The sequence below is a fragment of the Mustelus asterias genome, chromosome 6 (assembly GCF_964213995.1).
Source record: "Mustelus asterias chromosome 6, sMusAst1.hap1.1, whole genome shotgun sequence".
NCBI lineage: Eukaryota > Metazoa > Chordata > Chondrichthyes > Carcharhiniformes > Triakidae > Mustelus > Mustelus asterias.
Genome location: NC_135806.1, coordinates 56,142,362 through 56,170,245, shown reverse-complemented (window position 1 = coordinate 56,170,245; position 27,884 = coordinate 56,142,362). Strand labels below are relative to the sequence as shown.

At 45.4% G+C, this 27,884-nt stretch overlaps 1 protein-coding gene across 1 annotated transcript in view; it reads right to left on the bottom strand.

Annotated features, from left to right (window-relative positions):
- The window catches only part of LOC144495299 (A disintegrin and metalloproteinase with thrombospondin motifs 19-like), a 461,034-nt gene that overhangs the window by 126,752 nt on the left and 306,398 nt on the right, over positions 1-27,884 (bottom strand). The window contains exon 15 of the mRNA XM_078215388.1: positions 25,303-25,423. Within this exon, the coding sequence (XP_078071514.1) occupies positions 25,303-25,423 (121 nt within the window). The remainder of the gene's footprint in view (positions 1-25,302; positions 25,424-27,884) is intronic.

The window sequence follows — 27,884 nt, the reverse complement described above, 5'->3', positions numbered from 1 at the left end:
AAAAAACATTTGATGCATGCAAAGGCAATTGATATTTTTATCCCTGTTACTTAGCTGGAAGCTGCCGTAACCCTTTAATTTATCTTTCACCCATGTAACCAGCTTGCTTGCATATGAATTCTTCACCTGTGGAGTGAGAAGCTGGCCTCCCAGCACTATTAGTCATCAGGCAAGTGTTAATAAATTGCTAACATGTGCCACTTTAGACATCATCTTTGTAAAATTATGAAAATTTAAAAAAAATATTTGAAGTGTTTTTCAGCAAATAGAATTTTCTGTTTACAATTACAGTGACAACACACAAAGTAATACTTAAGGTTGAGAGACATGGGCCAACATTTTCCGGCCATTCCTGCCGGTGGGATCTTCTAGTCCTGTCGTCAACAGCCCCCCACCATGAGTTCCTTGGTAGCAGAGAATACAAACAACATGAAGACTCATTGGCGGAACAATGTGCAAGGCGGGGGGGGGGGGGGGGGGGTGGCGGAACAATGTGCAAGGCGGGGGGGGGGGGCGGAACAATGTGCAAGGCGGGGGGGGGGGGGGGGGCGCAGTAAATCCTGCCCGTCGCCCTAAATAAATATCATCCTATCCAGTACTCGACTTTTAAAACAAATTTTTAATTTCTGACTGACACTGTTATCCAATGTAAAGTGCATTATTTACTTCTGTTATCTGTATGGAAACACCCATTATTAGGCCAAGATTGTTTGCTAATGGGAATTCTTGCGTTTTCTCCATCTCCATTTCATCTGTTCTGACAGTTCGACCTTCCATATCAACGCTCCCAATGTATCGTGTTCCTCAATTAAGGTACACCCCCCCCCCCCGTACCTTCCCACGCCAGTATAGGAGATGAACACTTGCCTCTTCACCTTCCTCCCTATTTCTCACTGCTTTAGGCTCTGAAGTCTTATTCCAGCTGAAACAGAAATTTACTTGCACTTCCTTCAATTTAATATACAGCATTTCGTGCTCACAAAGCAGCTTCCTCTACACTGGGAAGACACAGGTTGGGTGACCCCTTTGCCCTTCAGTATGCAAGTGTGATCACAAACTTTCAGATGCCTGTCAAGTTAATTCCCTGCTTGATTCCCATGCTGAACTTTCTACCTTCAGCCTCCTACATTGTTCCAATGAAGCTCATCGTAAGGTCAAGGGATACAACCTCATATTCCAATTAGGCAATCTACAGTCAATACTGAATTCAACTACTTCAGACGATAACCTCTGCTCCCGTTCTTTCCTTTTATGTTTTTTTTCCTGTTTTCTTCTTTATTTTGGATGGCAGTGACTAATAATGATCCGCCTTTTCACAGTTACAATCCTCTGGACACATCTCTCTTGTTCTTTACTGGTCCTCCTATTAGCATCTCTTTTTTGCCTTGCACTGTCATCCCTTCTGTCATTCAGGGCAGGATTTTCCAGCCGTGCCACCCCGAGATCGGAAATTCCCACCCGAGGTCAATGGATCTTTAAATGGTCTAAAAAAATTTGCATCTCACCTGCAACAATATCGGCAATGAAAATTCATTTCTCAGTTTCTCCTGTCTTTCACTCTATCACAGACCTTCCCTTGCTTAAAAATCTATTTCATCTCAAGGTACTCCCAGATCTGATGACGAGTCATCAACCTGAAACATTAACTCTGTTTTTCTCTCCACTGAGAGGGCCAGGCCTGCTGAATATTTCCAGCATGTTCGGCTTCATTTTAAATTTCCAAACATTTGCAGTATCTTCCTCTTGTGCTAACTTGAAAGTTATGGAACTCATGGAAATTGTGATGCCAGTAAAACAAATCATGCAGTTTATTCAGTGCAGTGACACAACAGTTCCAACAATCTCCATTACGTTTACAACACAAAATATCCCAAAGGATTCCCAATAAATATTTTATGGTCCTATTGCAATGAAGCGAACCATCCAAACTGAGAAAAATTCAAAAATAAGTTTAGAGAACAAAGAGAGAAATTTAGTAACCAATACTGAAAATGGGCATTCATATCATCGAAAGGGTGAAGAGATCCTAAAAGAGGTAGTTTAGATTTCTCCTTTGTCACCACTTTTTTATTTGTCTCGTTGGGAAGCAGTTATAGTTCCATGGTGAGGTTAACCATCCATTCAATGGTTTCAGCTGGCATAGTATGAATGGTTGTGATGCCGTCAGGAATGGATCTCTCAGGTCAGAACTCCGGTATATGGACAATGGTCTGGTTTGGATGGCCAGTCACAATCTGAGTTGTTCCTCATGGCCATATTTTCCCTGACCCGCTCTCATGTGGTTGAAGGTTGTCTGGGTTTTCTGTGGATGTTTGAAACCTGGGTCACCATCATTTGGGTCAGTTACCATGTTACAGTTGCAGTCAACCAGAAGGTGCACCATTAAGAATGGGGGCAGTCGCCAGTTTTTGGCTGTGGAGGGCACTCCAGTCAGGACTCTGGGATTTCAGACAAGGGCGTGACAGAGTTTTTGTTTTTGAGGTCCTTTGTCAATGGGAGTGCTTCATTAACTGTCAGCTGGTGGTGTTATTTAAAGAGGATGTTTTCCCTGCGGACAGCAGGAGGTTCAATATGTATCATAGGAAGCCACTCAAGCTGTGTTGGTCTCAAAGTTCCAGAAGTAATCCTCTGATTTCCCGAAGGTGGATACCTACCATGCTTGTGTGGCAGCTCCGGAGCTAGGTTGAGCAGGAGTATTCTGTTGTTGGGTAGACCAGGACAAATGGAGCAGTGCATGGTGTGTTGCATCTGCTGACACCCAGCAGTTTCCGTATGAGATGCATTCTTATTACGAATTTAGTTCTGATGATCTGGAGGTGCTGCCGGTTGGTCAAAGTATGATTAAGACTGATGCCAAGGTATTGTGGCATTGCATTGTGGGTGAGTGTCTGCTGCAGAACTAAACATGAAGGTCTTCCCTAGTCTTCGATTCGTTCAGATGGAAGGCTGAAACGACAATGTTGCCAGTGTTTGGTCGAAGTCTCCATTATCTGAAATAGGCACGGTTGCCTTGAAATTATGGGAAACACTATCAAAACATTACTTCTTTAGGAGATAGAAGGCTTGTCTGAATGTACCATAAGGCAAAGGCTAGCACAGTTCAACCAGACTATAGATCCCTCAAGTCAAATCCAGATCATAATTTCAACATCAAGTCAATGATTAGTCCACCTTCAGATGCCAGCTTGACCTGACTGAGAACTGGGCTTGATTATAAACACATTGGAGTTTTAAATAAAGCAGAAAATGATGACGGGGAAGCTTCTCTTTCTTTGGACAACCACGTAGACATCCTGCAATTAAATTTTACAGAAGCCCATCAAACAGTCCTGTAAATATAGTTATTAAACGAGTACGATAAAGAGCACTGAAGCCAGGAAGAACTCTGGGTATAGGTACCTACCAGTAAGTTTACCATATAGTTGTGCAAGAGACTTTTTTCTGACCTTTATAAAGGTTCCCTCAACTTGATTTATTGTTGCCTATTACAGAAAAGCTTCAAGATTATGGAGGAAGTGTCTCCAGGAAGTTTATGCTCTATCCACCTCATCCATCCCAGGCAGCAGCATCAATTGACTTTATGCCTGTCAAACGCTGCAAGCAGATACACTCAGGGATGCGTCCTGCTTCCAAATATAAAAGATGCTTCATTCAAATGAGCAGAAAACTCCGTGTCCCCAGACAAAAAAGCTTGTTTTATCGACTGGCTTTGCTGAATGGGGCACTAGGCAGTGAAAATACTTTGTTACAGAATTCTGTTGAGATATGAAAAAATACTTTTCTATTTATTCTTCAGTTCTTGCAGAAGATTTAGAATAGAAGAGGGGGTTTCGATAGATTCATGCTAAAAATCTGCTTCCATTGAACCATATACTGCGTTTCTAATTATACCCTGTTAAAAAAAACAGGTGAACAGCAGTGGCGTGTTTGAAAATTTACTGCACTTTTCTTTTTTTTAAAATTCTGGCAGCTCCAACCTTCCATCAGCTTGTGCCCTGCGAGAATTGCTTACCAAATGCAAGTGTCTACCATAAGTGAACAATGCTGCTGAAAATTCCAAAGGAAACACTATATTAACAAAAAAAAATGAACGAAAGCCTTATTTTTCAGCGAGTTAATCAAGCAGCTCTATTTAAAGATTGTTTCCTTGTACTTTAACCTCCATTTATTAACTTTGACAGGCAAGTTTGTACAGAGGATCAGATGCTTGTGTTCTCAGGAATGATAATGAGGGGTAAATTTTAATTATTTGTCCTGGGAAATAATGTATCAGAGGCAAATGCTTAAACAGGTTATGACAACAGAAATGTTGGGCGTTTGATTGCAATGGGTGATTATATCAAATACTTGGTAATTATAAAGTGCTTCATCTCAGTCCAAAGACCAAAGAACCACCTATGCCAATCTTCCAGTCATTTTCATTGCCTTTATGCTCTTGCTTTATTTTTATTTAGTGGGGTCACAAGTAGGTTTACATTTTACAACTAAATAGTTGGGTATTTTACTGTGTGCTAATCAATTAAAAGCTTCAATGATATCTTACAGCAACCGGATCAAAACTCGATGAAGTAGACCATGAGCGATCTAACTCAATGAAGTTACTGTGAAAATCTCTTGGTCGCCACACTCCGGCGCCTGTTCGGATACACTGAGGGAGAATTTAGCATGGCCAATGCACCTAACCAGACTGAGAGGGGAAACTGGAGCACCCGGAGGAAACCCATGCAGACACGGGGAGAACGTCCAGACTCCGCACACAGTGACCCAAGCCGGGAATTGAAACCAGGTCTCTGGGGCTGTGAGGCAGCAGTGCTAACCACTGTGCCACCGTGCTGATTATGAGCATAAGAAGGCACTGATGCACCTGTGATAAGCACTGGTTCAGTGGCTGTATCCCTAAGCACTATAGTATTTTCTATCGCCTATATACTCAATTTGTATCATTGGTTACGTGATGTAAATTAATTTATAACCACCGACTGCACACTTTCAACCTTAAGTGACAACTGCTATGTCTCAACAGATTTCCTACTTGTCAACTACAGTTTGTAAAGATCATTTTACTACATCAAGTAACATTTTAGGTTTAACATTGCTTTCATTATCGGTAGTGGTTGCTTTTCAAATTACTCATGTTTGTATAATGCAATGAGATAGCTGTTATTCTGTTGGGAATATAGCAGTAGGCATCAGCTAGCATATGCATTTGTAATAATCTGAAGCCCATACAAGCCAGACAGCAGGAATGAAACATCCCATCTGTGTTGCATTATGAAACATATACCCTAAAGATTAATTTCTTAGAGACCTGAGGGTTAGATTGCTCATGGTCCACTTCATCAAGTTTTCATTAGGTTGCTGTAAGATATCACTGAAGTTTTTAATTGATTAGCGCACAGCAAAATACCCAACTATTTAGTTGTAATTATTTAGGTAATAACCAGTCTATCTGCTATCATGTATTCACAACATATGTTCAAAACATGTCACATCACAAATACACAATCTCCTCATTCCATTGGATTTCTCATCAATAACTTGCATTATCCATCATTTAATATATTCCTAAAAATGTGCAAAACCAAAAATCACTTCCTCGTAAGAAAAGATTTGTTACATTCCTGACCTGTAATTTTTGCATTCAAAACCTCTTGGCTGGCTCAAAAATCCTTTTACTAACTTACAAATTCTTAGGTTCAAATCTTCCATTACGGTTAGAGGCCTCAGACTCAATTTTCACCGCTTGTGTCGGGATCCTGAGGAAGCCCTAACGTGTACACATCTGTGGTATCGACCAGGGAAGTTTAAATTTCCGATCACCAGTTTTAACCTGGCCAGATTGTTCCGTGATTCCAATGTCGGCAGGACTAGATTATCAGAACCATGGAGACTTGGACTGACTGTGTTATACTTACCCTGGCCCTTGAACAATCCTTGGCCCAACTCCCAATGGGCAATAAGTTGATCCTCCTCAGCAACTTCAACGCCAAAGTTGGAAAGGACACAGACCTCCGGGAAGGTGCAATCAGCAGAGACAGGATAGGGAAATCCAACAGCAATGGTACCCTGCTCCTGACAAAATGCCTAGAACATGGCTGTGTTACAACAAAGACATTGTTGCGTCAGAGGGACAAGTACAAGGCCTCATGGCAACACCCTCGCTTTCAGCACTGGTATCTGCTCAACAATGTCATCCTCTCAATGAGGAACCATAAGGACATCCGTACACTGTGCCACGACACAAGCTGACAACTGCTGGATGGACCACCGTCTAATCTGTTCTCTGATCAACATCAATATAGCCCGAAAGCAGTGACGGCAACAGAAATGATGCCGCAGGAAAATCAATGCTGAGGTACTCAACGACCCTGATGAGAGAACTCTTTTCAACCAGCACCTCACTGCAAACCTGACAGCTCCTGCTGATCCAGAGACGCAGAGTATTAACAACGCCTGGTCTGATCAGCACCTGCGGAGAGATGCTGGGTCACTAGACTGGGAAACACCAAGACTGGTTCACTGAGAATGACCAAGAGATCCAGGAGCTGATAAGCCACAGGTGCAAGGCTTTTCTGAACCTGAAACAGCAACCCAACACGAGAGCAAGAACGCAGCTCAATACACGCCTGAACGCTGAGGTCCAGCAAAAAACCCCCAACCTAAAGAATAGATGGTGGGTGGAGAAAGCGCAGGAGATCCAGAAGCCGGCCGACAATCATGACACGCGAGGTTTCTTTAGCGCAGTCAAGATCACTGACAGCCCAAGTGCGCAAGACCCCAACCCACTGCTGGCCAAGAATGAAAAGCTGCTCATCAAGAACAGAGAGGTAGTCAGTGCCCACTGGAAGGAACATTTCAAAGACCCCTTAACAGAGGGTCCATTTTCAAGACGAATGTCCTCGATTCCAGCCGCCATCATCTCAGCACAACCCCAGCTCAGCATGAGGTAGAAAAGGCCATCCGACAGCTAAAGAGCGACAAGACAGATGGAATTTTTGCTGAAGTACTTAAACTTGGTGTAGAAGCACTACTGGCGCAAAGATATGACTTCATTTCCCTTATGTGAAAGGAGGAAAACATGCCAGGAGATCTCAGAGAAGCCACAGTCATGACCATCCTCATGAAAGGTGACAAATCCAACTGCAGTAACGATAGAGACATTTCCCTGCTGTTGGCCACAGGGAAGGTCATCGTAAGAGTCCTCCTTAATTGCCTTCTCCCTGTGGCCAAAGAGCTCCTCCCAGAGTCACAATGTGCATTCCGCTCATTAAGGAGCACAACAGACATGATCTTCACCACACGGCAGCTACAAGAGAAATGCAGGAACTACACAACCCTTGTAAATGGTTTTCTCTGACCTCACAAAGCTTTCAACACCGTGAACCACAAGGGATTAGGGAGTGTCCTCCTCAATTTTGCAAGTTTCCCACTGGAATGGAGCTATACTGTAGAGCAAATGGTAATCTGTTCAACCTTCGCCGTCTGCAGGCCAGATCCAAGATCATCCCATCCTGTGTCATTGAACTACAGTATGCAGACGATGCTTGCATCAGTGCAAACTTGGAGGCTGAGCTCCAAGACATAATTGCAACTTCACCAAGACGAACAAGAGCTTTGGTCTTACTCTAAACATGCATAAGACAAAGGTCCTCTACCAAATTGCCCTCAACACACAGCACTGTCGCTCAGTTATACAAATGCATGACAAGGCTTTGGACAACATGGAACACTTTTCCTTACTTGGGAACCGAATATCCACAAAGGCAGACACCGCTTTCAGTGTGGCAACCCAGTCTTCGGAAAGTGCTTGAAGACCAGGACCTCAGACCTGACACCAAATTCATGTTAGAATCATAGAAACCCTACAGTACAGAGAGACCATTCAGCCCATCGAGTCTGCACCGACCACAATCCCACCCAGGCCCTACCCCCATATCCCTACATATTTACCCACTAATCCCTCTAGCCTACGCATCTCAGGACACTAAGGGCAATTTTAGCATAGCCAATCAACCTAATCCGCACATCTTTGGGCTGTGGGAGGAAACCGGAGCACCTGGAGGAAACGCACGCAGACACGAGGAGAATGTGCAAACTCCATACAGACAGTGACCCAAGTTGGGAATCGAACCCAGGTCCCTGGAGCTGTGAAGCAGCAGTGCTAACCACTGTGCTACCATGTCACCCCAATGTATGTATGATGTTCTACAGGGTAGCAATGATACCCGCCCTCCTATAGGCTCAGAGACGTAGACTATGTATAACAGGAACCTCAAAACCCTGGAGAAGTACCACCAGCACAGCCTCCGCAAGGTCCTGCAAACCTATTAGCAGGATAGGCACACCTGTTCTCGCTCAGGCCAACATCCCCAGCATCGAAGCATTGACCACATGGATCAGCTCCGCTGGGCGAGCCACATTGTCAGCATGCCTGACACGAGACTCCCGACACAAGTGCCCTACTCAGAGCTTCGACACAGCATGCAAGCCCCAGAGGGCAGAGGAAATGCTTCAAGGACATCCTCAAAACCTCCTTGACAAAGTGCAACATCTCCTCAACACCTGGGAATCCCTGGCTCAAGACAACACGAAGTGGAGAAAAAGCATCTGGGAAGGAGCTGAACGCCTCGGGTGTCATCACCGTGAGCAAGCTGAATCCAAGCATCGAGAGTGAAAGGAGCAGGTGGCAACCCGGGCATCCAACCAACCGCCCACTCCTCCAACCACCCTCTGCCACACCTGTGCACATTGGATTCCTCAGCCACTGGAGAACTCATTTTTAAGTTGAAGCAAGTCAGTCTCGACTGCAAGGGACTGCCTAAGAAGTGGAATTGAGCTGGCTTTTGACACTGATTAAATTATTTAGAGTGTTACATAGCAGGTAGAAAATCACTGTAATTCTAATAAATACCCTCAAGCCGCTACCTCCTGACAATGATCCCCCACCCCCTGTCTCCCTGCAATATTCAGCTCCCTTCATCCTGGCAATGTTAACTCATATTTACCCTTTATTCTCACGCCTCCCTGGAGAGTGCTGTGGCTGAATGATCTGCTGTTTTAACTTTTAATATGCTGAAAGATCTTCAGTCAAGCAAACCTGATTTTTTAAAGTTGTTTTTTCACTATGCTGGGGTTTCTTGTGGCCAGTGGCCTGGAATTTGTCAAAGGACAGAAGGTGTCAGATTTTAACAGCTTGTCCTTGGTATAGAGGAGTTCTGTACAGACCTTTGGACAGTAAGAGTTTTAACAACACCAGGTTAAAGTCCAGACCTTTGGAGCCGGTGTTCCTTATCTGGGCATTAAAATGTAAACAACATGCACTTAAGAGGCCTAGCGAGATGAGGTCTGAAGTGACCGATGACATTCTGGCTGCGTTCGATTGGCCGAATCGAACAATGCAATTGGGGGTTCCTGATCAATTAATTGGCTGGATGACAGAGAAACATCTGGAAGCGAGTGGAGAATTGTGGATAGAGAGACATGTGAACCTTTGTTTGGCAGCGATAACGCGAAGAGACCAACCATCGCAAGAAAATTTGTGCCCTGAAGGATGCTTCAGAGAAGGAGAAGATAGATTCTACATTGAGGACATTTCTTGGCCAAAGTTTTCCTAAACACGGTAGTATCTATTTTAGTTAAATATTTAAAGTTGATGTTTATTTAAAGTTGATATTCAGTTAAAGTGCAGCTGAAGAGTTAAAGTTCAGTTGAAGTTGACGTTCAGTTAGAGTTAAAGTTCAGTAAAGAGTTAATGAGTTGCAACTGTTTGTTTGAGTTGGCACTAGAAGTGTTAAATAAAGAAATAATTGAATTACTGTCCTTGTTTGTCTCATTAAAAGGGAATGCGTGGAAGGTGTTTACATTAAAGCTGTATAACAGCGCTCACCTACATCCTGGACAGTGCTCAGCTCCTCCTTGCACCCCGGACAGAGTTCACCCACTCCCGCATTCCTCTCCCGACTCACCTTCCATCACACTGTTCTGCAGTCTGGAGGGGGTGAATATTATTGCTGGGTGAAGGAGGGGAGGCAGTGGTATTGTTGCTGGACTAGTAATCCAGAGATCCAGGGTGATGCTCTGGGGATCCGAGTTTGAATCCCACCATGGCAGATGTGGAAAATTGAATACAATAAAAATCTAACTAAAAGTCTAATGGTGACCAAATGATGACCATGAAACCGCTGCCGAGTGTCGTAATGCCCTTTAGGGAAGGAAACCTGCAGGCCTTACTTGGACAGGCCTACATGTGACTGAAGGCCACTCAGTTGTATACAACTGCTACTTAGCCTACAGAAAGGAATGAAACCAGACAACCACCAGAATCGACCAAAGCACAGAATCGATCAGAATTGATGGAAACATCAATAGCAAACCCAGCCCTGTCAACCCTGCAAACCCATCCTTACTAACACCTGGGGGTTTGTGCCAAAATTGGGAGAGCTGTCTCACAGACTAGTCAAGCAACAGCCTGACATAGTCATACTGATAAATCATACCTTACAGATAATGTCCCAGACACCACCATCACCATCCCTACCAGTGGGACAGGGCAAACCCAGCAGAGGCGGCGGCGGGAGGCAGAGTGGTATTTAGTCATGAGCGAGTTGCTCTGGGAGTCCTCAGCATCAACTCTGGACTCCATAAGTCTAATGGCATCAGGTCAAACATGGGCAAGGAAACCTCCAAGGAACCCACACACCACTCCCTCAGCTGATGAATCAGTACTACTCCATGTTGGGCATCACTTGGAGGAAACACTGAGGGGGGAAGGGATCCAGAATGTGCTCTGGATGAGGCACTTCAACGTCCATCACCAGGAGTGGCTTGATAGCTCCAATATTGAGCTGGTAGGATCCTAAAGGACGTGGCTGGTGGCCTGCGTCTATGACAGATGGTGAGGGAACCAATAAGACAGAAAAACATACATGACCTCACCCTCACCATCTGCCTGCCGCAGATGAATCTGCTCATGACAATATTGGTAGCAGTGACCATGACACTATCCTGTGGAGACAAAGGGCCCGATTTTACCATTTTGATTCGAAGAGCTGAATCTGGGCGCAATTCAGATCCAACTTGAAAAACTGTTCTCAGACGCCCCCATACTCACTTAGCTGAAAAAAAAATCGTGAGTCTGAATCGCACTGTGGGCGGGGCTGATGGCACCTGAAACGATCGGAGCTCTGAATTGCGCACGTGCAGTGAAACGTTTTTTGAAAAACGCACCCTTGTCATATTGCTCCCGGGCCGCAAAAAGAGGATAAAGCGGCCTGGGAGCGAAAAGCAGGAGTGATGGCCCCCACAGACATCGCCCCACCCCCATAACATAACTGCCCCCCTTATCCACCCACTCCCCCGCTACCCAGACCGATCGTGACCCCCTGCCCCTTCCCCCCCACCGATCGCCCGCAGAGCGGCAGCGGTCCCCCCAGACTCCCCCACCCTCCCCACCAGAGAATAATCAGGCCTCCCCCCCCCACCCCCTACCAGAGAATGATCAGGCCTCCCCCCCCCCACACCAACCAGACAATGATCTGGCGTCCCTCTGCCCCCTCTCCCCCCCCAATTCCAACCAGACATCGATCTGGCCTCCCTCTGCCCTCCCCTCCTCCCACCCCACCAGAGATACATCTGACCCGCTCCTCCTCCTCCCCTCCCCCGCCCCCCATCAGAGAATGATCTGACCAGCCTCCCCCCCCGCCCCCCCCCCCCCCCGCCCCCCCCCCCCCCACCACCATGGATCTGAGTTAGAGAGTCGCTGAAAGCTCTGAACTTATCTCTACAGAAGCTGGAGCGCCCGAAACAGACCTTTGCCGAGCAAGAATGTTTCACGTCGAATCTGGACTTGCGAACGCGATGGTCAAGGAGGAAATGCTGGTAAAGTTGGGCGGGCAGCCAATTAATTCAATTTAAATGCATGCAAATGCATTTAAATTGCCGTTGTGCCCGTTTTGGGCGCGAATTGGATCGTGGTCATTTTCTGGCCTTGGTAAAGTGGGCATCTGCACGGATGTGGGCACGGATCGCGTTAATGGCCTCATGCCCGACTTTACCAAGTTTTCATGCCCATTTAATGGTAAAATCGAGCCCAAAGTCTCATCTCCACAGTGAGGATATCTGCCATCGTGTTGTATGGCACTACCTCCGTGATATATGGGATAGATCTAGAAACTCAAAACTGGGCAACCATTAGGTGCTGTGGACCATCAGTAGCAGCAGAATTATACTCATAGAATCATAGAATCCTATAGTGCAGAAGGAGGCCATTTGGCTCATCGAGCCTGCACCGACCACAATCCCACCCAGGTCCCCATCCCCATAGAAGAAGAATAGAATAGAAACCCTACAGTGCAGGAGGCCATTCGGCCCATCGAGTCTGCACCGACCACAATCCCACCCAGGCACTACCCCCACATATTTTACCCACTAATCCCTCTAACCTACGCATCCCAGGACTCTAAGGGGCAATTTTTTTTTTAACCTGGCCAATCAACCTAACCTGCACATCTTTGGACTGTGGGAGGAAACCGGAGCACACGGAGGAAACCCACGCAGACACGAGGAGAATGTGCAAACTCCACACAGACAGTGACCCGAGCCGGGAATCGAACCCGGGACCCTGGAGCTGTGAAGCAGCAGTGCTAACCACTGTGCTACCATGCTGCCCAATGGATAGCCCCGTGCATTTACCCTAGCAACTCCCCCTGACACTAAGAGGCAACTTAGCATTGCCAATCCACCTAACCCACACATCTTTGGACTGTGGGAGGAAACCAGGGCACCCGGAGGAAACCCATGCAGACACAGACAGTGACCCTGGGAATTGAACCAGGGTCCCTGGCGCTGTGAAGCAGCAGTGCTAACCATTGTGCTACCGTGCCACCCACGACACGGTGACACAGTGGCACAATCTGCTGGTTCAGAGTGGTTCAATCACAATCTGCAACCTCATGGTCTGGCATATCCCCCACTCGACCTATACCACCAAGCCAAGGGATCAACCCTGGTTCAACCAAGAGTGCAGGAAGGCATGCCAGGAGCAGTAGCAGGCACACCTAAAAATGAGGTGTCAACCTGGTGAAGCTACATTACAGGACTACTTGCATACTAAACAGAAAAAGTAGCAAGTGAACGACAGAGCTAAGTGATCCCATAACCAATGGATTAGATCCAAGCTCTGCAGTTCTGTTACATCCAGCCACAAACGTTGGTGGCCAATTAAACAACCCACATGAGGAAGAGACTCCACAAATATCCCCATCCTCAATGATGTGGTGCAAAAGGTAAGGCTGAGGGATTTGCTACAAACTTCAGCCAGAAGTGCTGAGTGGGTGATCCATCTCGGCCTCCTCCAGAAAATGGTTGTGGTTGTTGGAGGTCAGTGATCTGAACGCCAGGAAATCATTACAAGAGTTCCTCAGGGAGTGTCTTAAGCCCAACCTAGGACATGATCCTTAAAGTGTTCAGGTCTTCTAAAAGTACAATTGTGGGTTGTTAATGGTTATTTATCTGGTGTTTGCTTGCTCCTGGGGTAAAGTTGTCTCTCTGGGGAATATCATTGCCACGGCAAGTGTTGCTGCTGATCCATTGCATTTGTTGGGTCGCCGTTGATCTCTGAGACTTGTGGTCATTCTGTTCCTTGTGGAGTTGGTGAACTGTCAACCATGAGGGATTGTAGACCAGGCTCAAATTTGGCTGGGATAGAAATTCGTCACCATTCTTAGTCTGCTCCATGATGATATACAGGCCGTGATCCTCACCGATGGAACCACCACAGACCCAATGTGTGTGCAAACTGGGGTCAAACAGGGTTGCATCAACGCACCAACACTCTTCGCCACCTTCCTCACAGCAGCACTCCACCCCATCACCCTGAAGTTCCCCGATGGAGTGGAGCTAACCTACCAGACAAGCAGGAAACCTCCAAAGCCTCCAGGCCAGAACCAAGAACATCCCAACTTCTCTCAAGGAGCTGCAGTACGCAGACGATGCCTGTGTGTACACTCAGAGGCCGAGCTACAAACGATCGTCAACGCATTCACTGGGGCATATGAGAGAATGGTCAGACCAAACATCTGGAAGACAAAGTTTCTGTACCAGCCCACTCCTGCCACACAAAGCTGCCTCCAACCATCAAGATCCACGGTGAGCCCCTGGACAATGTGGACCATTTCCCATATGTCGGGAGCCTCCTCTCGGCACGAGCAGACAAAGAACAAAGAACAATACAGCACAGGAACAGGCCCTTCGGCCCTCCAAGCCCGCGCCGCTCCCCGGTCCAGGATTGAATCCTGAATCCCCGCCCAATTTTCCAGCCTATCTACATACTAATATCCTATCCACCGAGCTGTCCCTCACAGCTACGATGCTTTGTTCATCACAACCTATTAACTCACCCCCACCCCCCCATTCCAGACCATGTGATCTCCAGGGAGAGGCGAAAACCCAGAGTGAAAAACCCAGGGCCAATATGGGGAAAAAAAATCTGGGAAATTCCTCTCCGACCCCCTGAGGCGATCGAAACGAGTCCAGGAGATCACAATGGCCCTGATCGGAAAATGCTTCCCAACCCTAGTCATTTCCACTTCCACGAACACCATATGAATTCCCTGCCCCCGAGACAGGTTCCCAACTATCCGCAGTCTCGCTCTGTACTGGCACCAGCAAGATGATCATAGAATGAAGCCTTGAAACGAGAAACAAGGAACAATTAGCCCGCGCCGCTCCCTGATCCAAACTAGACCACTCTTTTGTATCCCTCCATTCCCACTCCGTTCATATAGCTGTCTAGATAAGTCTTAAACGTTCCCAGTGTGTCCGCCTCCACCACCTTGCCCGGCAACACATTCCAGGCCCCCACGACCCTCTGTGTGAAATATGTCCTTCTGATATCTGTGTTAAACCTCCCCCCCTTCACCTTGAACCTATGACCCGTCGTGAACGTCACCACCGACCCGGGGAAAAGCTTCCCACCGTTCACCCTATCTATGCCTTTCATAATTTTATACACCTCTATTAAGTCTCCCCTCATCCTCCGTCTTTCCAAGGAGAACAACCCCAGTTTCCCCAATCTCTCCTCATAACCAAGCCCCTCCATACCAGGCAACATCCTGGTAAACCTCCTCTGTACTCTCTCCAAAGCCTCCACGTCCTTCTGGTAGTGTGGCGACCAGAACTGGACGCAGTATTCCAAATGCGGCCGAACCAACGTTCTATACATCTGCAACATCAGACCCCAACTCTTATACTCTATGCCCCGTCCTATAAAGGCAAGCATGCCATATGCCTTCTTCACCACCTTCTCCACCTGTGACGTCACCTTCAAAGATCTGTGGACTTGCACACCCAGGTCCCTCTGCGTCTCTACACCCTTTATGGTTCTTCCATTTATCGTGTAGCTCCTCCCTACATTATTCCCACCAAAATGCATCACTTCACATTTATCAGGATTGAACTCCATCTGCCATTTCCTTGCCCAAATTTCCAGCCTATCTATGTCCTTCTGTAGCCTCTGACAATGTTCCTCACTATCTGCAAGTCCTGCCAGTTTTGTGTCGTCCTCAAACTTACTGATCACCCCAGTTACTCCTTCTTCCAGATCATTTATATAAATCTAGATGAAATCCAGCATCGACTCCAAAGTGCCAGTGCAGTCTTCGGACATCTGAGGAACAGAGTGTTCAAAGCCCGAGACTTCAAATGCAGCACCAAGTTCATGGTCCACAGAGCAGCCGTGGTCCCCACTCTCCTGTATGCATCAGAAATATGGACAATGTAAAGCAGAGACCTCAAATCCCTGGAGAGAAATCACCATCATTGCCTCAGCAAAATCCTGCAAATTCACTGGCAGGATAGGCGTACCAATGGGAGTCTCCTCTCCCAGGCTAATATCCCCAGTATTGAGGCATACCCGACAAGCTGTGATGGATGAGCCGCATTGTCCGTATGCTTGACACAAGACTCCTGTAACAAGTGCTCTACTCTGAGCTCCGCAATGGCAAGTGGTAACTGGGAGGGCAGGGAAATGCTACAAGGACACTCTGAAAGCCTCCTAAAATAAACGACATGTGGGATTTGCTTGCCTTAGAACACACAATTTGGAGACAAAGCATCCGAAGGTGCCAATCACCTTGTGCATCACGGGGGAGCATGCAGAGGCCAAGTATAAACAGCGGAAAGAGAGCGCAGAATCCAGAGCGCCCCACCCACCCCATCAAACACCACCTGCCAAACCTGTGGCAGAGTCTGCGGTTCCAGGATTGGACTATTCGGCAGAACCCATCTCCCTGGAGTGGAAGCAAGTCATCCTCGACTGTGAAGGATTGCCGAAGCAGAAGGAATGTTTGTTGTCTGACTGGTTCGCCAATTCCCAGCTCTGGCAAAGATTTGACAATTCGTTCAAATTGAAATTTGGCTGTTATTTCACTTGATTTTGTCACTTACTCCTATTACTACTTCTTTCTTCAGTAGTTTTTTAGCCAATGGAAGAGTAGATTGGATGCGGCTTGACATCAGTAACTGGACTGGACTATCTTCCATGCCCTCAGTAGGTGTGTTTCTCCAATCTAGAATTGCCTTGTACACACCTGTGCTGAATCTAGTTGATTTTTTCGATAATTCATTTGGTAATTTTCACAATTGCCAAGCCTTTCCATTTGGCTGGGAATAGTGTGGAGATGATGTGTAGCGCTGAATTTCTCAATTATTCATGAAGTGTCTGAACTCTTCAGTCATGAACTGAGGGCCTTTGTCGCTCATCACGTCAGGAATGTATGATGACTGATGTGTACTTTCAGGCATTCTACATCTCATCGGTAATCTTCAATATTAGCATGTCTAACTTCCAGCAGTCCCTACAGTGAAAATATAGTCAGTTCCAAAGAGACTGAAGTAATCTACCCGATGATTCATCCATGGTCTGTCCAGAATCTCATGAGTCATGAGGATCTCTTCAGCTTTCTTAGCTTGGTGTTAATTACAAGCACTGCACTGACTGATGTAGCCCTTTATCTAATTTCTTACGATTGACTAGTAGGCCAGTCTTGCCTTCCTCAGATTAGACATAATTCCTTAATAAAAGCAAAAAACTGTGGATGCTGGAAATCTGAAATAAAAACAGAAAATGCTAGGAAAACCTATATGCTGCCATATTCCATTCCTTGATGGCTTGAATAATACTTCAGTATCTCTTTTCTCATCTCCTTAGGGATGATGATATCAGTTCCTTCGTACAAGGTGCCATCTTAGACAATCACTTCATCTCTCTATGCCTAATGCATTCATAGTAACAAGTGTGTCCTTGATAGTGTCAGACCACCCTTTCATCACTACTTCCTGCTGCACTTGGAGGGTTGCATCTTGTTCATGTTTACTTGACCTGAGCAAGATGTTTTTCTGTTAGATTCAATGTCGCCGCTGGCTTGATGACTTCCAGAGCGCGTTGTCCAATTGCTTCTTGGTGAATCTGGAAGATTTCACATTCTGTACTAGAATCATCAACTTCCTTCAAAGGGAGCACAGCTCTTGACAGCATATTGGTGATGTACATTTACTTCCTCTGCCCGTACCTCACTTCCAAATAATGTCTCTGCAAATTAAGTGCCATCCTTTGCAAATGCTTCAGAACAGATAAAAGCAATTTGAGACGGATGTGTTGAAGTGGCTTGTGGCCATCACTTTATCTCTCCTGAATAAATACTGATTAAAATGCTCACAATCATAGTCAATAGCCAGGCACACTTTCTCAATCAATATTGTGTTGTTCAGTTTGCATATCGGGACGCAAACAAAATGGATTGTCCTTGCTGCACGAGTGTTGCTCCCATTTCGCTGGCATCGCACTACAGAGTGACTGAATCGCTGACATTGTAGTATCTCAGCACTGGCATTGCCATCAACAAATTGTTGAACTGCCGTCACATCTGTTAGTTGCTGCATCTCTATTACAGCTCTCACTTTATCAGGGTCAAGGCGAACCACTTTGGCTGTCAGTACATGACTTACATATTTGACTTCAGTCATCTTCAGTCATAGCTTTATCACGTTCAGCTTCAGGTTCATCTGGCGAGGTCTCTCCGGCAGTCTCACTAGATTCTGAGCATGGTCTGCAAAGCGGTTGTCCCTCAGATCTTGACATCTCCAGCCTAACAGATCATCCACAATCACTTACACTCTTGCATCACCATTGACTAACGCCTGTAATTGGGAATATGCTGGAATCCATCATTAAAGAAGAAATAGCAGGCCATCTGGATAAGAAAGGTTCGATTAAGCAGACGCAGCATGGATTCATGAGGGGAAAGTCGTGCTTGACGAACTTGTTGGATTTTTATGAAGATGTGACTAGTGCGGTTGACGGAGGGGAACCGGTGGATGCGGTGTTTTTGGATTTCCAAAAGGCGTTTGATAAGGTGCCTCACAAAAGGTTGCTGAAGACAATTGGGTCACACGGAGTTGGGGGTAAGGTGTTAGCGTGGATTGGGGATTGGCTATCCAACAGGAAGCAGAGAGTCGGAATAAATGGGTGCTTTTCTGGTTGGCAGATGGTAACTAGTGGCGTGCCACAGGGATCGGTACTGGGGCCTCAACTATTTACTATTTATATAGACGATCTGGAGGAGGGGACTGAGTGTAGGGTAACAAAGTTTGCAGACGACACAAAGATAAGTCGAAAAGTGAATAGTGTGGAGGGCGTAGAAGATCTGCAGAGAGATTCAACGAGGTAGCCTCCACCACTTCAGTGGGCAGAGAATTCCAGAGATTCACCACCCTCTGAGAGAAGTTCCTCCTCAACTCTGTCCTAAACTGACCCCCCTTTATTTTGAGGCTGTGCCCTCTAGTTCTAGCTTCCTTTCTAAGTGGAAAGAATCTCTCCACCTCTACCCTATCCAGCCCCTTCATTATCTTATAGGTCTCGATAAGATCCCCCCTCAGCCTTCTAAATTCCAACGAGTACAAACCCAATCTGCTCAGTCTCTCCTCATAATCAACACCCCTCATCCCTGGTATCAACCTGGTGAACCTTCTCTGCACTCCCTCCAACAGGCTGAGTGAGTGGGTGAGGATCTGGCAGATGGAGTATAACGTTGACAAATGCGAGGTTATTCACTTTGGGGGAAATAATAGCAAATTGGATTATCTAAATGGAAAAAAATTACAACATGCTACTGTGCCAAGGGACCTGGGGGTCCTTGTGCATGAGACGCAAAAACCCAGTCTGCAGGTGCAACAGGTGATCAAGAAGGCAAATGGGATGTTGGCCTATATCGCAAGGGGGATAGAATATAAAAGCAGAGATGTCTTGCTGCATCTGCACAGGGCATTGGTGAGGCCACAGCTGGAATACTGTGTGCAGTATTGGTCCCCTTATTTGCAGAAGGATATATTGGCCTTGGAGGGAGTGCAGAGAAGGTTCACCAGGTTGATACCAGAGATGAGGGGTGTTGATTATGAGGAGAGACTGAGCAGATTGGGTTTGTACTCGTTGGAATTTAGAAGGCTGAGGGGGGATCTTATCGAGACCTATAAGATAATGAAGGGGCTGGATAGGGTAGAGGTGGAGAGATTCTTTCCACTTAGAAAGGAAGCTAGAACTAGAGGGCACAGCCTCAAAATAAAGGGGGGTCAGTTTAGGACAGAGTTGAGGAGGAACTTCTTCTCTCAGAGGGTGGTGAATCTTTGGAATTCTCTGCCCACTGAAGTGGTGGAGGCTACCTCGTTGAATATGTTTAAATCACGGATAGATGGACTCCTGATCGGTAAGGGAATTAGGGGTTATAGGGATCAGGCGGGTAAGTGGAACTGATCCACTTCAGATCAGCCATGAACTTATTGAATGGCGGGGCAGGCTCGAGGGGCTAGATGGCCTACTCCTGCTCCTATTTCTTATGTTCTTATGACTAATTCAGGCTGTCTGTCTTGACACGCTTTCAGAGCAGTAGAAATGCTAAAAGACATGTATAACCATCTGTACCTACCAAAAAGCAGCCAAAACGAATCAGGAAAGTGCTGCATTCATTCAACCTCACTTGCCAGCATCTACGCTTCACATGTTGAGTGATAAGGATATTTACCTTGGCAAGTTGCGGCAACATTTCTTCAATGATTGGCATGGGGTACTGAGATCTCTTCAAAGCACTCAGCCAAGTATGCTCAATGAGATTTGCCTGAGAGCCCAGACTTCCATTAGCTAGTTGAACCAGGTGCACAAAAGGGAACTGACTTACACTTTTAGATAAACATTGTCAATGTTTATTTACATAAGATAAAGAGGTATCAAGGGCCTATAGTTTTTGATGTTTATACTTAAAAGGTTTGGTTGACTGCCACATTTACAGGGCAGTTTTTTAAAATTAAGTTACGAATAGCTATTTTTTAAGCTTTTCCATACATGTCATTGTCACTATAGGGTTCACTCGTTCTGTATAGAGTGCATACAGGGTGAATGTGCATTAGTTGATATGGTGGGCTATCGGGGTGGGTGGGTTTGCATGGAGGGTATGAGGGGGTCATTGGAATGGGTGGAGGGGCATGAGTTTGTATGGAAGGTATGAGGGCGTTATTGGGATGGTTGAAGGGGTATGAGTTTGCTTGGAGGATATAAGGGGTCACTGGGGTTGGGTGAAGGATCATAGTCGAAATGGAAGGTACGAGGGGCCATTGGGGGTAGGTTGAGGAGCATGGGTTTGCATGGATGGTATAAGGAGCATTAAGGGATAGGTGAAGGGGCCTAGGTTGGCATGGAGGCCATTGGGAGTAGGTGGGGGAAATGGGTTGACATGCATTGGTGTGGATGGGGCATGGGAGTGGGTGGTGAGAGCAAAGAGGATGTGAGGGTTAGAGGGCTTAGTATTTAGCAATACAACTGGGACAAAGTCCCAGAAAACTAAGGTGGGCCTCCTAACCAGACTGCCTCGGCACTTGGCAGATCCTGTGGCCACCTCTAATCCCTGAGGGTGACAGGCCTGACTTCAGCATGCACCCACCTCACTGGAATGCAAGTTGTGTCATCTGAGGCACTTCCTCCTGACATGGGAGTACCAAGCTAGTAAATTTTCAGAGTTCCACGATCCACCCCAAGGTGAAAGTCCAGCCCATTACATCTGCAAAAACCCACATACTTTCAAACATAATCATTAGGGCATGCAGTATTCTTTAACAATGCAGCAAGAAGCCACAGGAAAAGGTTAGTGGGAGTTGTGCGGCTTTGTAACAATATTTATGACCCTTTCCAATTGTCTTTTGTAATCAGCTTTACAATATAAATGGCTTCCAGTGTAACCTATTTTGACAATTTCCTGACGAAAGACTTGAAGGAAATTTGCTAAATAATTACTGCCTTGAATTTATGTCAACCCAACCTCAATGCATAAGCTAAAACCAAATACTGTGGATGGTGGAATCTGAAACAAAAAGCATCTGAGGAGAGAGAATAGAGCCAACCTTTTGAGTCTGGATGACCCTTCGTCAGAGCTAAGAGCAAAGAAAATCAGGAGAGATTTATATTATGAGGGTGGGGGTGGGGGCTGTAATTGGCCAAAGGGAATGTAAATAAGGATGAAGAAGGCTGAGAGAGGTGCTGAAAGTATCCACTAAGTGATCAGAATATGTGAATGGTAGAACAGCGGTACAGATGGTTAAGGCAGTTGGTCTGAAAAGTCCAGCGGAGGGGGGGGGGGGGCGGGGGGGCGGGGGGGGGGGGGGGGGGGGGGGCGGGGGGGCGGGGGGGAAGCAGGAATGGAGAAGTGGAAAAATGGAAATAAGAAAGAAGGATGATAAAAGTGGATGAATGAGATGTAAAGAAGAAACGATATGAAATAAAATAAATGGAAATGGGGTGAAGGTGGAGGAGAGAGTGCATACTCTGAAGTTGTTGAACTCATTGTTCAGTCTGGAAGGCTGTAAAGTGCCCAGCTGAAAGATGGGCACCTCTTCCATTCTTGCCGTGTGCGTTTTTGTTTTAAGTTAATAAATGTTCTTGAATAATTGTTCACACAACAACTGGACTGTTTCCTCACTGGGTTGTACATCGTTCATCACAAAATACCAAAGAAATACATACACCATGATGAACGAGCGTTCCTTCTGGATTTTGGGAATACCCTCACATTTAACATCAGCAGGGTTCACAACAAAAAAGTGAAAAAGTGCGGTTAGTAACACCAGTGACTTTTTATAATTTAATAAAATAAGTCTTTTACAGAAAAAAAAAGTTGTGCTGTGAAATGTTGCAATCTATGTTAACAAACACAGGAACATTAGTATTACAATCTTCAAAATGTCACATATAAAGTAATTTATTAATCTAATCCAACAGTTTGCATGACATAGTGCTTTATTCAATATTCCAGTAGCCTCCAGCATTTCAGATAAAAATCATAACAGGCTCTCAATTTGACAGCAGATTGTAATTGAAACGCATGACATGAAGTAACTATTTTGAGTTACTCATTAAACAAGGTGACCTCAGAGAACTTGATTCATGCTTTGTGGGGAATGCATGTAAATCAAAAGTGTCATACTGTTCAAATATAATGTAAGGCCAAAGTTGTTTAGAAAGTCTGGCATTATAACACTGTTCTTTGATGAAAAAGGATTCAACAAGTTGAATTGTATACAAAGTTCATTATGGCATATCTAATTCTTTCTTATGGCTGATGTCAATGTGCAGCGATTACTATAACTTTAGAAGAGCAAAATACTGCGGATGTTGGAAATCTGAACTAAAAACAAAAACTGTTGGAAATATCACAAAGATCAGGCAGCATCTGGAGAGAGAGAAACAGAGTTAACGTTTCAAGCCGATGACCTTTCATCAGAACAGAACTCCCAGCTCTGATCAAAAGGTCATCAAGCTGAAACATGAACTGTAATGTTACAGTCAGGTGGCTACGACAGATAATTGTGCCAGGAACAGTATCAACACTAACTGACTGTAGTGCAACATGCAAGCTGCAACACACTCTCAGTTTAGTAACAGTGCCCTTTGATTGCTAATTATGATGCATTCGTTATTCTCAGTTTTGCCCAAGTAGTGTTTTGCTCCTCATAGATACCTAGAGTCAAACCTACAAGTATCAGTTATCTGAAGCTCTGGTAAAATAATATTGTATGCCCAAAACATAAAGCTCCCTCAAAACAATGTGTCGCCAACACTTCACTTATTCCGCAATCAAAACTTCTCACTCATTGGCCTACTAAAGCTTCAATCTTAAAAATCTCATCCAAGTGAGCAAATCTCTTCCTATATTTATCTCTCTTTATTTCAATAACTTATTCAAACACGACAATTCTCCAAATACTATGAATTCCTCTGTCACTTGTCCATCCACACGTCCTTTTTCCCATCACTGGAGGCTCTGTCTTCCGTTGTCTAGACTGTAAGCTCCTGAATTGTCTTCCTACCCCTCCTCTCTCTCTTCCTTTATGATACTCCTTAAATCTACCTCTGACCATCTGTCTACTATTTCTTTCTTTGGCTCAGTGTCAATTTTTGGAAGAGTGCACTCCTATGAAGCACCTTATGATGTTTTACTACATTAAAGGTGCTATATAAATGCAAGCTGCTGTTATTGTGGAAGAGGCATGGAAAATTGGAAATGAACTCTTTATATGCATTTTCATAGAATTTGCTACATTCAACACAAACGGATCTTCCCCATTGTTTGGAGAAGTGCCCTTGTGCAATGTGACTTGCCACAGCGGTGTGACCTATTGTAATTCTTGTAATTTAAAGGCTTGAGAGCAGAGGCTATTTTATCCACCACTTGGAACATGCTGTCAGGAATGGGATCGTGGAGTGCCTGAGAATCATTATAGCATTGCTAACATTGTGATGAACAACAAGGCACTCAGTTCACGAGTGAATAATTCAGGCACTTTGTAAATGCTTGGGAATTTAGCACTACATCATCTCCCCAAGATCCCCAGTCAAATAGAATGACTGAGGCAGCACTGAAAATTGCCAAAGGGCTGGCATGGTGGCACAGTGGTTAGCACTGCTGCCTCACAGCCCCAGGGACCCAGGTTCGATTCCCAGCTTGGGTCACTGTCTGTGTGACGTTTGCACATTCTCCCTGTGTCTGCTTGGGTTTCCTCTGGGTGCTCCGGTTTCCTCCCACAGTCCAAAGATGTGCGGGTTAGGTGGATTGGCTATGCTAAATTGATCCTTAGTGTCAATGGGACTAGCTAGGGTAAATGCATGGGGTTATGGGGATAGGGCCTGAGTGGGATTCTTGTCGGTGCAGACTCGATGGTCCAAATGGCCTCCTTCTGCACTGTAGGATTCTATGACCATCAATATTGACTAGATCCAGCACAGATGTGTGCAAGGCAATCTTAAATTGGAGAAACACACCTGCTAAGGCCATGGAAAGCGTCCAGTTCAGCAACTAATCTCAAGCTGGACCCAAACAATTCTTCCAATAGCTAAAACACTACTAAAGCCAGAAGTGAGTGACAAAGCCAAAGTGAAACAACAGATAATAACATTTCACTTTGATAAAGCTGCCAAACCATTGCCAGAGCTGAGAATGAGAATTGGAGAGCCACTCAGAATGCAAACATTCAATGCTCTCAACAAAAGGCAGACCATTTGAAAACTTGGGAATTATGTAGAGAATTGGTCAGCTCAACTGTATACAGTGAAAATAGTCCACCAGACATATCGTGGTAACCGCAGACTTACATGTACAGCAGGAGAAGCTGCTCCTTCACTGCAGGCAACTGGTGAGTAAGACACGATTTCACCAACCTCACAAGGGATTGAACAACCATCAGTCTCAGAGATTAATTGTTCCCCAGCAAAGGCAATGTATCAGCAATAAGAATTTCCATAACTGTAACACGTGCCACAGCAATAACATTCCCCGAAGAGACAACATCATCCCAGGAACAAGCAGGCACCAGGTGAACAGCTAGTAACAACCTGCATGCATTAGAAGAACTGATTGCCTTAAAGATGATGTGTGTAATGCATGTGTAGGGACAGACGGAAATGGGTCAAGACTGGAATGAGGTTTCTGTACATGGGTGATGATTTTCAATGTAGTCATGCATGTGCCTGGCATGCAACTATAAATGACAGTACACCGTTTTTTTTTCTCTTTTTATGAAAAGGGGCATGTTTGGAGAAGTGCCTTTGTGCAATGTGGCTTGTCATTGGCATGTGACATATGAGGTAATCATTGGTGCATAAAGGCTCGTGAGCAGAAGCCATTTCATCCATCACTTGGAACACAGATAATACTAATTCACAAAGTAAATCACTCAATTGTCAACAGTTTACAGTGTAAGAAAACATACCTGCCCCTCTGGTGTGATTAAAGTCTCCTTTTATGACTTTACATGATCTTCCATTCCCATTGCACACACCACAATGATCTTCTCTGGCTGAGGAACCTAATATGCCATCACAACCAATTTTCTGTGGAAAATGAAACAATATATTTTGTTGAGTTACTTTACCTACTTGCTTAAATCATAACACATTAGAGTTTATGTGATAACTGAAGTTGTATATATATTAAGAATCTTTAGAAATGAACTTAACATCATTCACCAGGTGGAAATTGGGTAGGTAGTTAAAGTAATCTCAGAAACTTACCCAAATAGATTCTGTTCATTTCTCAGTTTCCTATTTTAACCTAATTTTCTGAGCGGATGGGAATGATACACACTGGGAATAACATAGTCCTTTAAATGTGCAAGCCAAGCAAGAAGAATTGGATTTAGAATATGTCCAACCTTGTATGTGTCATTAAACTTTACTTTCCTTATGGGACCAGGAGGGCCAAAGTGTTCTTCTGGTCCCTTGAGAGAAATTTGGGCCTTAATTTAGCCTCCTACCGTCTGAAATTTCGCTCCCACCCTCACCCTCAGCCACCTGCTGCTTCCAACCTGGGCCTCATGTTGCCGAGATCAGGACAGTTTGCCAACTGCCTTAGCGCTCGCCCTACTCTGGCTGCCCAGTTAAAATAGGATTTTATACCATTCTATTCATTTAGGTAGCACTAGGCATTGATCAGGTTAAGATCTTCCTTCAACAGCAGACTTCACGTGAGCAGAAAAGTTGTATCAGGGCACCCATCAATACAGTCCAATGCAGGTGTAGGTGAGGTTTGGACACCGAATACTTTTGTAGCGTGATAAGACATTCATGTTTGTCACATGACTATATGTTTCCTTTAGCTATGAGAACTGAATTATGGTGGTATGTCGACAACAGGTTGGGTTGAAGTGGGTCAGAGGAAAGGAATACCTCATTTCCTGCTGCTTCCCTCAGTCCTAGCTGGAGCATATATATCTTTTGCCCAGACTGGCAAATGCTCTATGGCAGCTCAGGGCCAGATTTGTTATGATGGGTTTTGCACTACACATCTTCCTGTTGCTAAAAGCCAGAACTGTTCACGCTTGCCAGCTGTGAGACTCCTTATTCTATTGGCAGCAACCAGAGTTGGCAAAGGCCCAGGTCTGGGATATGGCTCCTGTTGCCTCTGGAACCTGCTTCCAGATGGCACATCCAGAATGTGCACAGCAGTGCTTCTATTTTTCCCCTCTGTTTCTGCCAGCAGTTGTTTGCAGGGAAAGGGCAGAATTTGTGAATATTGAAATTGGACTTAACTGTACCACCACTAATTAATTAATTTAGTCAAAGCTGTAAAAACACAATCACAGCATCCAGTACCAACTAAATTCCATTTATCTGTAATAAAATGCAAATATTTTTCAGAAAGGAGGAATTGAGGGAACTATGTATGTTGCGGTAACAATTCCCCTTTAGGTGCCAATCGGGGTGCAAATTGCAACTAAAATTGTGTTGGTTTTCCAAAGTAAAGTTATGGTTCAGATTTTGCTCAAATTCATTTGCATAATCACAATTATAAAATCTTCCATGAAACAGCACGGCTGGGATTCTCCCAAAAGAAAACTAAGTGCCCAACTGGTGGGAAAACAGGAGAATTTCCTGCCTGTTTTTTGGGCGTACTTACCTGAATGAACCTCTGACATTCTGTGCTTCACAGAGTGCCTCAGACTGATTCATGCTGGAAAGTGGTGGGTGGGGCCTATTCCTGCCTCAGCATAGTGCTCAGCGGGTCACTCTGCATGTGCCGAGCTGTCAGTGCGGAGACTGGCACAATTGCACCCCCCCCCTCCCACTCACCCCCCCCAGTGACCAGCCCCAATTGCCCTATTCCCTCCCTCTCCCACCGATCCCACTTGCAGAGTGGTAGTTGGTCTCCCCCCCGCATTAGGTCACGTGCCCAGTATGCCCTGCCCCTCTAGCGCCACCCCCTTGACACTGCCCAATGCCCAGTGGACAGTGCCAAGGTTTCCGGTGGGCAGTGCCAGTTTTCCCCTTGGGCAGTGCCAGAATGCTATGCTGGCACTGCCAGACTGGCACTGCCCAAAGAACTTCCCCCTTGCCTCCGACCTCCCAGGAGGGCCTCAATGACGTCAGTCCCCACCAGCGGGGTGAGGATGCCTGTTCCCCATTAGTGGGGAGCAGCTGTAAATGCCGCTGTGGGAACCACTCCTGGCAGGGGGAGGAGTGTGATGGTAGCGGGTCCGGAGAATACCATCCCGGCCTGCTAATCATGTGGAAATATTAATTTCCATATGATAATCAGCTCTGTGCTGATTTCCGATGTGGAGCTGATTGCACTAATCAGTGCCGGGAGACTTGCGACCGGCCGTATGCCGGTTGCGAACCTCGCAAAAGGCCCCCTCGCTGTTGACTCCCAGCCCACATGTAATAGAATGCAATCCGTTTGCTTGCATTAAAAATATTCCTTGGTCCATTTAAGAATGGTAACTTGGTGCAGTTTTATTATTACTGAAAATGGGCATATTGCAACAAATAAGAGTTTTTAATAAGTCTATCAACT